Raw genomic sequence first — 13,406 nt, forward strand, 5'->3', positions numbered from 1 at the left:
ATAGAGCCCTGTGGTTTTCTTTGGTAGAATACAGGAGTGGTTTATCATTGCGTCCTCCTGTGCAGTGTGAGATGATGCCTTTCAGCATCTTCCTATATCGCTGCTGCCCAATATAGGTGTTCCCCACAGTCTGGTAAACATATCCCAGCGGGGATTTGAATCGGCAGCCTCTTGCTCCCTAGGCAAGTCACTTCCCTGCTGCGCCATTAGGTGGCTGTTTCTTCTCCTACTACTTATATTTATATACTACTTTTCAACAAAAGTTCTCAAAGCAGTTTACACAGAGAAATAATAATACACAAAGATGGTTCCCTGTCCCAAAAGGGCTTGCAATCTTGCAGCAACATAAGACACCAGCAACAACCACTAGAAGGATGCTAGGCTGGGGCTGAATATGGCCACTTGCCCTCTCCCTCCTAAATATAAGAGAATCACAACTTTAAAATATTGTTGTATCCCTAATACTATGTACTCATCTTGCACAGTCATATCACTCTACCATGCCCTCAGTTTTATCCCATGTACTGCGACTACTATGAACTCCTGCTGCTTAGTCCTGTGAGACTTACTTTACATTTGCACAGCATAGCAGTTGCTGTTTGACCCAACACAGGAAGACTGTAAGGATGAATCTGTAACATATAAACATTAGACCACAGAGCATCCCATCACTACGTGAACAGATGAGTTCATTTTCGAAAACTAGGAACAAGGAAATCTCATAATTAGGAATGTCTGACGAACTGTCTGTGAAACCCAGGCACATACCTGCTGATTCCTTGCTTAGCATTTGAGCATCTCATCCAGTTTGGTTCTGCATGCCTTAATATCTGTAGGTGCCTCAGTTGTGAAATGCAGCAAAAGCTTTAAGACAGAAGCACAGGTTTGCATGTTGGGATTCTGCTGGGACTACTCACGGTCGCCAGAGGTCATTCTAGAGGTAGGAATGTTTGAAAACCATGCTTTCGGCCCTTCGGTGACTCTTCTTCCTCTCCCACCCTCTTTGAGCCTCTAGCAGAGAAACCCACCTGCTACGCACAGTTCTGTTGTTGAGTAAGCAGACTGAGGATGGCAGCCAAAGGCTGCGTTTCAAAGCCAAAGCCAATGGGACTTGATTTGTACATTCATGCCTTTCATGCCCGTGTCTGGCTCCACGCACCTGCATATTATCAATGAGGTAATTTATAAGCAAAAATGGCATGACAAATAAAGATCCTGCTGTCAGATATTCATCTAAAGGACAATTCTGCAGGTTTTATTGGCAGGTAGCTTACAATAAAACACGGAACTTGGTGGGTATATGTCTGCAAAAGTAGCTTTTTGTGCAATCTGTCACTGAAAACAGTGTGGGTACTGCTTTTGTATATATGCATGCTTTCTCCCGTCCCCTGATTCATGCTCCATGTCTTCATGGGAAAGCTCAACTTTTATTAAAGAGGTATTATGTTTCTTTTGATTAGTTTGGACAAATATCCCTTAATCTAGTAACTGCCCTGTCCCTTTCCCCTTTTCATTAAAAAAAAAAAAATCAAAACCAATTGATCTGATGTTGAGCATGTTCATCAGAGATGCATGCCTAATGTGTGTGTGTGTGTGTAACAACAAGGAGAAGGGAGATTGTGACATTGTATAACCCCAGAAGCTTCCAAATGCCATAGACATCTTATCCCCACTTTCTTTGGCAAACTGTATTGAAGCTAGCGTTGTGTGTGCAGATGCACAGGTTTAGTTGTACACATTCAGCATTAATTAATTATTGCTTTCCATTAAAAACAAACATGAGCCCCTAATCCTGGAAGGAGAAAGTTGCATATAAGAGAATTGTATGAAGATTATACTGGAACAATGAAAGAGAAGAAATGAAAAAAAGTCACACACATTCACACACACATCCTCATATCCAAATCTTAGTTTAACAAAATGCATAATTTGCTCAGTCCAAGGCCTCCTTATGTACACAGGATTGTCTCCAATGGCTTGGATGCTAGAGGGTTAATTCCCCTTGTGTAACTGTGTGCATAGAACAGCCCCAAAACTGTATGTAATGAGGAATTTGTACAAGGATTCCTCATATGCACACTGGAAAATACACCAAGGTTCAGATTAGAACTATTAAATACATAATTAGCAAAAGAAATAAAAAGTGAGCAACTCTAATTAGGATTGACTAAAGGTATTCAGGTATTTTGACTTCTGATTCAGGGGCTGACTACCAAAGTACAGACAAATGGTTGGACACCCCCCCCCCCCGCCCTTCTGCCACCATGAAATCTTTGGGTCTTAAGAGTTACTTGACGGGAAGAGTAGTTCATATCAGAGCCCAGTTTTTGGAATTCTCCAGACTTGCTTACATTCTTCCCTGATAGTCAGAGTCTGTTTTGTTTTCAGCGGGACAATACGCCTGGGAATTGCTGGGCCATGGAGGGATCTCAAGGCTACGTAGTCATCAAATTGTCCCAAGAGATCTGCCCAGTTGCTGTGACCCTGGATCATATTACAAAGATAGTCTCTCACACCGAAGAGATATCTAGTGCTCCAAAGAACTTTTCTGTCCATGTGAGTAACTTCTTTATGTTGATCAGAACTCCACCCCTTCCCACTCTTTCCTTCACTGAGCAATTGTCATGTAGATGGATATATATTTAAAGTCCATCTTGAAGCTGTTCTCACGTGCAGCCTAACCTGGACTAGGGATGCCCAGCTCAGGTTAGGCTGCGCATGAGAATCGCTAGGATCGGGCCCGATCCTGGCAGGCCAGGGCCACCTAGCCCGTCTTTTAAGTCTGGCTGTTAGCCGATGTTAAGGGAGCAAGTGCTCCCTTACCCCTGGCTACCTGCTCATGTGCAAGCACAGGCTGCTTCCAGCCTGGCTGCACACAGAGACTGGTGCCTAGAGTGCCCATCTCTTGGGGGAATCTCCCAAAGCAGCACACATGTCACATGGTGCATTGTGGTCTTCATGGAGGCTGGGACGAGTCCTGGCCTCAGATCAATCCGTCCTGTTTTGCACTGCCTGGAGCAGGGCTGATCTTGTGGGAGCACGGAGCATGCTCCTACCAGGATTACCAGGATCGTTTGGGGGGAATGCAAGTTTTAGGAAGCATTCCCAAGACCTGCCTGCATGCTGAGTCAGTTGTGTGAATGACCCCATAGATTTTTTAAACAACAGTGTTTCCCCCCCCAAATCAATCTTGGATCCTTTATCACCTTTATCTTACGTCTCCTTTCAGGGATTCAAAGATGATTTTGAAAAGGAAGAAGGAACCTTCCTAGGGTCATTTGTCTACAGAATTGATGGTTTCCCTATGCAAACATTCAAGTTGGAGGTATGCTATATACTAGTACAGAAAAAGATTGCAAAGGATTTGAAGGCTAAAACGAAGGAGTGATTCATGCAGTCACTTTATCACCCATCCATACTTGATTTTTTATTATTTTTTTTTACAGTCTGGGTTGAAGTGGGTAAAAGTTGTAGTCTCTGTGCAGTTCACCAGGAATCCAGATGCTAAGTTAGCATGGCATTGAAATAACCACTTCAAATATATAATTTGTGATGTCACAAAATTGAAGTTGCCACCCAGGTAGCATTTTACTGTCAAAATTGTGTTCTTTCAGGTAACCAGCCTTGTATGAGAAACCTCTAAGCTCCAGATTTTATTATTTATTTGTTAAAACATGTATATCTCACCTTTCAGTCAAAGATTCCTGAGTTGACTAACAACACATACAAATAATTACATAAGAAAGTCCACAGTAAGCATTTAAAACAAACAAACTAAGCAGATAAAATTAGCTCCTCAGCAGGAACATTAAAATTAAATACCAGTTAAAACCAATGTGAGTAAACATTTCTTTACCTTTTGCCTACAAACCATCAGTAAGGATGCTTGGTAAATGAATAAGTGGAGGACATTCTAGAGATGGGGCAGCATAATTTATTTATTTAACATATTTGTATACCACCCAAAATGCAAGTCTCTGGGCAGTTTACTCTGGGCAGTTTCAGTAATTGACAAGTCCTTGCCCCGCATTGCCATTTATTGTTTAGAAGATGGGAGCACACGGAGTAGGGCCTCCAAAGAAGACCTTGCAGGAACAAGAAGAAGTCACTAAACAAGGGAGCTCTTCTCACGATCAGTGAGAAAGAGCTCCTCTGCGGTCTGTGGGAAGAGTGGATTTCCCCCGACCCTCCCCGCAGACGATCACTCACCCTTCCTTGGGTGGGCAGATTGCCTGCCCAGATGAGTGGTGTCTCACCTGTGGCTCTTCCACGCTTTGCCCAGCAGCTCCGGAGTCGGGTGCGCCGCTGCACAAGTGCGCGGTGCATTACTGGGAACCCTCCGCCCGAATGTGCCCGCTGCAGCTGCAAGCAGCCGTGACATACAACCAGAAAAATTGGGTTAGGAGAGCACTTGCTCTCCTAACCTCATTTAACTGGGAGGCTACACAGGCGGGTTTGCCGCCTTGTAGCCATTGGACTCGGGCGCGAGCCTGGTGGTTCACATGCGCAGCAGAAACTGGGCTGGGCTCCCTTAGCCTGGTTTCTGCTGTGCGTGTGAATAGCCTCAAGGAATTACTTCTCAGTCTAACCTACTTCACTAGATTGTTAAAACTAGATGAGGATTAATAGTTGAAACCCACCGCATAAGTCTTTGAGGTCATTCACACAATAAAAAATGGTGTTCTACCCGGGTTTGGGAGCTGTGTGTGTTCCCAATTTTCAGTGGTGTGGAAGCAAGGTAGGTGGAAAAGCTACCTGGGTTTTCTTTCTACCTTGATCCCACACAATCACTTCTACTCAGGTTTCCCTCCTACCTTGCTTCCATGCAATGGAAAATTCAGAGCACACATAGCTCCCATACCTGGGTAGAACACAGTTTTTGATTGTGTGAATGACCTCTGACTCAGATAGGAAAGAAATGTAAATTGATATATTCAGCTCATATCTGAATACTTATTTCCTCTGTGCTTAGAAACATAGAAAGCTACCTTGTGTGGAGTCAGACTATCTAGTTCAGTATTTTCTATGCCAACTGGTAACAGCTCTCGGGGGTTCCAGCCAGGGGTCTTTCCCAGCCCTACCTGGAAATACCAGGGTTGAACCTGGAGACTTCTGAGTGCAAAGCACATGCTCTATTACTGACCTATAGCCTCTCCTAGAAGTGCCGTGCTGCTGCCATGTCCTGGGTCCAGATATATGCCGAGTGAAGGGATAACAATAAAATATATTGTGAAGGAGGCAAAAAGTAATCTTCTTCTCTCTCTCTCTCTCTCTCTCTCCCCACCACCCCTTATTTTTAGCCAGCAAATTCAGATAGATTTAAGTACCTTCTGCTGAAGATTTTGAGTAACTGGGACCATCCAAACTACACCTGCATCTATGGTTTTCATGTGTATGGAGAATGAGCATATTAATTGAGTGACTAGAAAAATGCAGTATAATAAAAATGTATTTCTGTTGCTACTGAAAGATCATGTTCAATAGATTGCTGGGTGTTGTTTTTATTTGCTGTCTAACCTCTGTCTTACTATTGGTCTCATTTAGTAGTCTTAGATAAAGAAACTATATTCATCATCCAGAAGGGAGATTAAAGATAGCATTTTCTTTATATAACAACGTGTTGGCACTGCATGTTAGAATCATATTTTCTCACTGCATGCTAATTCTCAGTTTGGGGGAATTCCAAATCTTTAAGGGATGTAGGGGTCTCACGTTGAACCGTTACCACTCTGAGCTAGATATAGTGGCTCACATGCCATGCAATCCAACATGGGTGTTTGGAGCACCACCCATGCTGCTGTGCATGTGTTAACACCATAGATGATGTTGCATCCAAGGTAGCTCCACTCCAGCATAAAGCTATGAATGTAGTTGCACAACAGGACGCCCATTGGAAATAATGCACATCCTGTTGTGCAACTGTGCTTGGGCAACTTTCCACTGGAGTCGAGCTGCCCTGGGGAGCGTGCCAACCGCCCATGTTGCTCACGGTATGTGAGCGAATATGCGCAGCTGCCCCATATTCCGCTGAAATGTAGACATGGATACAAAGATGCAAAAACTGTGAAGACCCTACAGCACATTAAAGATCAGGCATTTATTATAGTATAAGCTGTTGTGATTTAGAGTAGGTGTGTGCATGAACCAGGGTTTGTGTGTACGAACCAGAGTTTATGTGTATGAACCTGGTTCGGCACTCTGAGGCACCGCCAGCGGAGAGCAGCGAGCAGCACTTTTAAAAATGGGCACAGCAGGTCCTAACCTGCTCTCTGCCATCCAGTGCCACTTCCTGCTATGATGCTGCTCCCCACAACAGCCAGTGTGTTGTGCCGGCATGCACATGGCCTTCATGCATGCGCGGATGCCATTTGTGTGGTCAGCAACCCCATGCTGAGGTTCATAGTAAAGTGTGCCGTTGAATCCGTGTCAAATCCTGGTGACCACAGAGCCCTGTGGTTGCCTTTGGTAGAATACAGGAGGGGTTTACCATTGCCTCCTCCCATGCAATATGAGATGATGCCTTTCAGCATCTTCCTATATCACTGCTGCCTGATATAGGTGTTTCCCATAGTCTGGGAAACATACCTGCAGGGATCTGAACCAGCAACTTCATGCTTGCTAGGAAAATCATTTCCCGCTGCGTCACTAGGTGGCTTATGCTGAGGATTATGCACATCCCTAAATTAGAGCCAAATTCACCCGCTAATGTGAAATAATCTATTAAGTTGGTAAATATATGGGTGCAACTAATGGGGTGTGTGTGAGGAGAATACACATGTGATCAAAAGACAAAAGAAATGTAAGAAGAAACAGTCAGCCTGTCCTATTTTGAATCCTATGCAAATGAGATGGATTCAGGATTCAGTCTAATGTGGCCAGAAGGCATTGGCACACCAAACTCACATCAACCAGTGGAACAATCTGCAAAGATACCTAGAGACAAGCATCCATCCCCTACCACAATATACCAAGGCTTCTCAAACTGTGGCCTTGAGGCTAAGGTAAAGTGTGCCGTCAAGTTGATTTCAACTCCTGGCGCCCACAGAGCCCCGTGGTTTTATTTGGTAGAATACAGGAGGGGTTTACCATTGCTTCCTCCCGCACAGTATGAGATGATGCTTTCCAGCATCTTCCTGTATAGCTGCTGCCTGATATAGTACCAGCGGGGATTCAAACCAGCAACCTTCTGCTTGCTAGGGATGTGCACGGAACCAGCTGGCCCAGTTCAGTTTGAGTCCGGACTGGACTAAAACCCAACCAGACCAGTTCTGTCCAGCACCCCCTCAACCCCCGCACTGCCCGGCTCAGTTCGGTCTAGGGGGGTGAATCTTTTTTATCTGTGAATTCGTGATTTTTTTAAAAATGAATTTTTTAAAAATCGTATCCTCTTTGGGGAAGTTCCTTGGGGTGGCAGGGTCACCCCTCCCCCTGCTGGCCTCCATTGTCACCCCTCCATTGCCACACATGCACAAATGGCCTCTGCAAGGCCCTGGGTCATGCCAGGCCTCACAGAGGCCATTTGTGCATGTGTGGTGGTGTCCAAAATGGTCGAACTAAGGAGGCTTGAATGGGCCTGTCTGAACTTGCCTGGGGGGGTGACAATGGAGGCCAGCAGGGGGAGGGGGAATCTCCATGAAGCCCCCTGCTGTCCAAAGGAACTCCCCCGAAGGGGATACAGCAAATATATATATATAGAGAGAGAGAGAGAGAGATTGAGAGAGAGAGTGAACTCCCCCCCGAACAGTTGGGGGTTGGTTGGTCTGGGGCTAGACCGAATGGGGTGGTTCGGTCCAACCCGAGCCGTTGAACTGAACTGGTTTGACATTGAACCCGTTCGACGTCAATCCAGTTTGCACATCCCTACTGCTTGTTAGTCAAGCATTTCCCCCCTGCGCCACTGAGGCTACCAAGGTTTTACCTGGGATACCTTGCAGTTCCCTGTAGACAGCCACTGTCTCAGGGGTGGCCAGCCTAAGGTTCTCCAGCTGTTGTGGGACTATAGTTCTTATCACCCCAGCTTCAGTTTATTGTGTCTGGGAATGATAAGAGTTGTAGTCAGTTGGAGAGCCTCCAGTTGGCCAGCCCTGCAATTTCTGTTGCAGGCCTCTCTTGCCTGTCGCTTAACGGTTGAGCTGAAACAGCAACTGCTTTGATGGTTACAAAGTAGAAACTATACTATACCACGAGTTTGGGTGAATTAGTTGCCCTATCACTGGCCAATGTGTTCTGCAACGTAACTCCGGTAGTTCTGAGCCATCCACACGGCTGCAGGCAACTAAAGAAGTGGCCTTATGTAAAAGGGCAAATACCTCAAGCAATGTAAGTAGTGCTCCTGCACTCTGGGAGCACTACTTACACTGGAAATAATATAGGTAGCGCTCACAAAGTGCGGGTGTCCTATATATTATATATATTATATATTTGTGCTCTTGCACAAGACCATTGGTGCTTCCTTAGCTGCTCACAACAGTATGTGTGTGTGGGAGGGCCCCCCTCAGAAATACATGCACCATGCTGTGGAACATGTGGCCACTGTTACTAATTAGGCACATATACCAAAATGTATGTGGAAAATTTTGGCCCCTGAGGGGTGGCCAATACCTGACTCAAATCTAAGTACAGGAAGAAATTGCACCAAGCCTCCCCGCCACCCCCGGGTTGGGCATATTTGCAGTTGTCTGAAGTATTGGAGGGGCTTGCTACTCATCCAAGTTTTGGGACCACTGCACTAAACTCATGCACAGAATCTGCGACAAATGGGAACAGAGGCTATGCAAGTGGAAGGCACAATCTGGTTACTGGGGCTATGCCCAATAGCCAAATTTGATTAGAGCAAAGTTTAAAGCACATGGGTTACAGCCAATGATAGCTCTAAAAGGTGAGGATATATTTGTTGTGGATGAGGAATATATAATACGTACTCTATTATATTCTTACCTGTATTTGGTTCAAAAGCCCTTTCGCTTGAAGGAGGTGGGATTGGGTAGCACTGTTTTACAGTGGTTCAGTTCCTACCTCTCTGGCAGATTCCAGATGGTGTCACTTGGGGACTGTTCTTGCTCTGAGAAGTGAGAGCTAAAGCGTGGGGTTCTACAAGGCTCCATACTGTCTCCAGTGCTTTTTAACATCTCCATGAAACCGCTGGTAGAGATCGTCAGGAAGTTTGGTCTGGGATGCTATCAATATGCTGATGACACCCAGATCTATTTCTCTATACCAACTTCATCAGGAAATGGCATGACCCCCTTAATAGCCTGCCTGGAGGTGATACTGGGGTGGATGAGAGATAACAGGCTGAAGTTGAATCCAAACAAGATGGAGGTACTGTCTGTAGGGGGTCAGTATCTGAGAGATGGTATAGATCTGCCTGTTCTGGATGGGGTTACAGTCCCCCTAAAAGATCAGGTTCATAGTCTGGAAGTGCTCCTGGATCCCAAGCTCTCCCTGGTTTCTCAGGCTGAGGCTGTGACCAGGAGTGCTTTTTTTATCAGCTTTTGCTGATATGCCAGATATATCCATTTCTGGAGACAAATGACCTTAAAACGGTGGTGCACATGCTGGTAATCTCTAGGTTCGACTATTGTAATATGTCTTTGTACATAGTTCGGAAACTACAATTGGTACAGAATGCGGCAGCCAGACTGGTCTCTGGGTTTACCCGAAGGGACCATATAACACCGATTCTAAAAGAACTGCACTGGCTGCCAATATGTTTCTGAACAAAATACAAAGTGCTGGTTATTACCTATAAAGCCCTTAATGGCTTAGGTCCAGGTTACTTCAGAGAGCGCCTTCACTGTTGTGAACCCTGATGCCTATCAAGATTATCTGGAGAGGTCCGGTTACGGTTGCCACCAACTTGGTTGGTGGCAACTCGGGACCAGGCCTTCTCTGTGGCGGCCCCAGGGCATTGGGACTGCTGAAATAAGAGCATCTCCTTCTCTGTTTGTTTTTAGGAGGACCCTAAAGACGTACCTATTTTCCTAGACCTTCAACTGAGACTAAACTTTAATGTTTTTATCTAATATTTTTATCTTTTATGAATTTTAATATTTTATATTATATTTCATGTTTTAATTCTGTACACCACCTAGAGATTTTTATACCAGGTGGGATATAAATTTAATAGTAAGTAAGTAAGTAAGTAAGTAAGTAAGTACAAGCCATTTGATTGTTTGGATTTGAAAATGCTTGGTTCCACAGGTCCATAATATTTGATTCTTGTAAAGAATAGCAATAAAAGATTTCTCAGTCTGTTAGCTTTAGTTAATAAAACTATTTGATAGAAAGACTGTCTCACATATGGAAGATTGAGGAATATTCAGGCATTCTCTCTCTCTCTCTCTCTCTCTCTCTCTCTCTCTCTCTCTCTCTCTCTCTGTCTCATGCCCTAGTGTCTACAGCCCTCTACTGGAGGAAAAATAAATTGTGAAACAGAACCAGAGTCTAGCAGGACATCTGCCCTTTGTAGGCAATTGTGTCAATGTCTTGTGTTGTATTTTCACAAAGGCATCATACAGTGGGATCTTACACACACAGATTTGGAGTTAAAGCCCTGTGTGCAATGGGCCTTACTGTAAAGCAAGTACACAAAGGATTGCAGCTTCAGTTATGTGCCTTGAACCAGTGTATATGTTAGGGAGACTATCAATAGCAACTGAAAAGTGAATGCTCCAGACCATATACTTTCTTATTGCTGCATGGTATCTGAAGGTCATTAGCACTGATTTAATTTAAGTGACGTACATTAATTTTGGGCTGCAGAAACGTAAGTCTAAAACTAGAAAGAAAATGAAGTATATTGAGCAATGAATAATAAAATGCATTTGTAGTAGTTTTCTAAAAAAAACAAACACCTCTCTTTTTCAGAGGAAAGCTTCATGTGGTGGCAAGGTAATAACCTGTATACTAGCCATTGCTGGAAATGATGTAACAGAGTGGGGCCTTTTTTCATTGCTAGTGGGGATGTCCAAAGCTTCAAAGGTATTGGAACAGAATAATAATAATACATATTCTAAAAAGGAGGGGGCACTTTTACCTTTTGACTATCCCTGCGAACAGAAGATTATTACTGTGATAAGAAGAAATTTAATTTTTCTTCCCTTCATAGTAGCCAAGTTTCAAATAGCACTAAAGAGAAAAAATAAGCCATCTTTAGTGTGGGGGTGGGACAATAACATATGGCATATACTTGCCATGGACAAAATACCATTTCCGCTGAAAGCAACTAAAGCCTAGGTACCGGGGATGTGAAATTCAATTTGACCTCAAATCGATTTGGGTTGAATCGGGGGCAATTCACTGATTTGACATCAAACTGAATCATCCTCAAAACAGAGGGCCCAATTCGGGGTTGAAGAGAATCACACACACACACCTCTCCCGATTTGACCTGAACTGATTCTGTTAATTGAGTGCCATTTTGAGGCCAGGTAATCCAGTCCTCTGAGGTTGGCAGACATGCTAAGTTCAGAGCTGAGAGCTGATTTACCTGCCAGCCCAAAACACAAACTAAGAGAATCTCTGGGTTGAAAACCAACATAGTGGTAATCTCACTGACTTTGAGAGAACAACACATAGGCTGCATTCACATGTAACATGAATCCACAAACATTGCAGGGTAGAGGTTTGAATTTGTGAACATCCAAATGTGTGGAACCATGGCTTCATGGCAAAAGCAACCTTCGGTTTGTAGTGAATTTGAACCTTCGGTTTCTAGTGAATTTTGCCACTGTAACCTGAGGTATTTCAGTGGCAGTGTTAGGTCCGGACGTGGACACTGCCATAACCATGGTTTCGTGCAGTTTCTACAATCATAGGAATAGTGGTGCAGATCCACCCAGGATCACATCTGCTCCATGCCTGTGGTGCTTCTCACTAGCTGCTTCTCTGAGCACTTGCCTCACCCCTGTCTCTGATCCAACAAAGCAGTTGCCTGGCAACAGGGATGCCACCACGTCCCATCCCAACCTTGTCAGCCTGTCAAATGGGAAAGTCACATGATGGCATGCCCTCTTCCCACTCTGTCCTTTGTTCCCCCCTCCTGGCAATCAGGAGCAGAAGGTGACGGGATGGCAAGATGGGCCCTGAGTGCTTTGCTCTCTGAAAATGAAGTGACAAAGATGTATGTTCACAAGCACATGCACTTGAGGTGGCAACATAAGCAGGGCAACCCCATTAGAGTGCTGGGATGGCAACATATGGCAAGGTGGTGATACCTGGGGATGGGTTGAAAGGGCAGCCACTACCAGGAATTCTTGAGTGGCTCTGCTCTGTTTTTTGCACAATGGTGATGGGGAAGGGGGAGCCCAACCCTTCCCCTTTGGGGGAATGTATGCAGCCCCTAGGCTTACTCATGAGAAGGGCTGGGCAGCAGGAGCAGCATTGCCTAAGACATGGCTGGGGCCAATTGTGGAACAGATCACAAACTGCTCATGTGCAAGTTCCAAGTCAAGCTAAAGTGGAAAAACAAAGCTATCCAGCTTCCATGATATGATCTTGAGAATGTACCCACCATTTTCAAGAAGAACATAAGGAACCGCTTTGAAGTTCTGAACCTTATTGATAGGGAACCAGAGGAACTGTGAAACGAAATCAAAGAAGTTGTTAAGGACGAATGTGAAAAGAGACTGCCAAAGACCAAGACACAGAAGAAAGCAAAGTGGATGTCAGAACAGACGGTGGGAATTGCCCAGAAGAGGAGAGAAGCCAAAGTAAAGAAAGATAAAGACCTCAGGAAGGAACTTAATAGGGAATTCCAGAAAGAGAGACAAGGAGCAGTGCTACAATGACATCTGTAAAGACCTTGAGGATGGAAATAGACACAGAAAAACAAGGTAAGTTTTCCAAAAGATCTCTGAACTCAGAGGGAGGTTCCAAACTTGAACTGGAATGTTAAGGGATGCCAAAGGACAGATAGTAACTGATTCAGAGAAGATCAAACAGAGATGGAAGGAGTATCCAAGATAGTCTGGAAGATATTCCCTATTTACAAGAACCTCTAGTACGGAAAGATGAAGTTAGATCAGCACTCCAGACATTACCAAGTTGGAAGGCTACAGGAATTGATGGAATAGCTACAGAAATACGGCAGACAACAGAAGAAGAATCAGTCAAGGTTCTAACCAAAGTATGCCAGCAAATGTAGAGAATGACACAGTGGCCAACAGATTGGAAGAAGTCAGTCTACATACCCATACCAAAGAAATGAGACTTAACAGATTGTGCAAACCATCACACAATATCCTTAATTTCGCATGCTAGCAAAATAATGCTCAGGATCATCCAACGCAGATTAGAGCCCTACATGGAAAGGGAAATGCTGGATGTTCAAGCTAGTTTCAGAAAAGGCCGAGGAACAAGAGACATCATTGCTGATGCTCGCTGGATAATTGAGAAAGCCAAAG

At 44.4% G+C, this 13,406-nt stretch overlaps 1 protein-coding gene across 3 annotated transcripts in view; it reads left to right on the forward strand.

Annotated features, from left to right (window-relative positions):
- The window catches only part of LOC128340341 (SUN domain-containing protein 2-like), a 39,379-nt gene extending 33,960 nt beyond the window's left edge, over positions 1-5,419 (forward strand). For all 3 annotated transcript variants that reach the window (XM_053285332.1, XM_053285331.1, XM_053285333.1), the window contains exons 10-13: positions 837-940; positions 2,389-2,556; positions 3,230-3,325; positions 5,301-5,419. In XM_053285332.1, the coding sequence (XP_053141307.1) occupies positions 837-940; positions 2,389-2,556; positions 3,230-3,325; positions 5,301-5,405 (473 nt within the window). In that variant the 3' untranslated portion in view covers positions 5,406-5,419. The remainder of the gene's footprint in view (positions 1-836; positions 941-2,388; positions 2,557-3,229; positions 3,326-5,300) is intronic.
- The last annotated feature ends 7,987 nt before the right edge of the window (positions 5,420-13,406 follow it).

This window comes from Hemicordylus capensis, chromosome 1 (genome assembly GCF_027244095.1).
Source record: "Hemicordylus capensis ecotype Gifberg chromosome 1, rHemCap1.1.pri, whole genome shotgun sequence".
Taxonomy (NCBI): Eukaryota; Metazoa; Chordata; class Lepidosauria; order Squamata; family Cordylidae; genus Hemicordylus; species Hemicordylus capensis.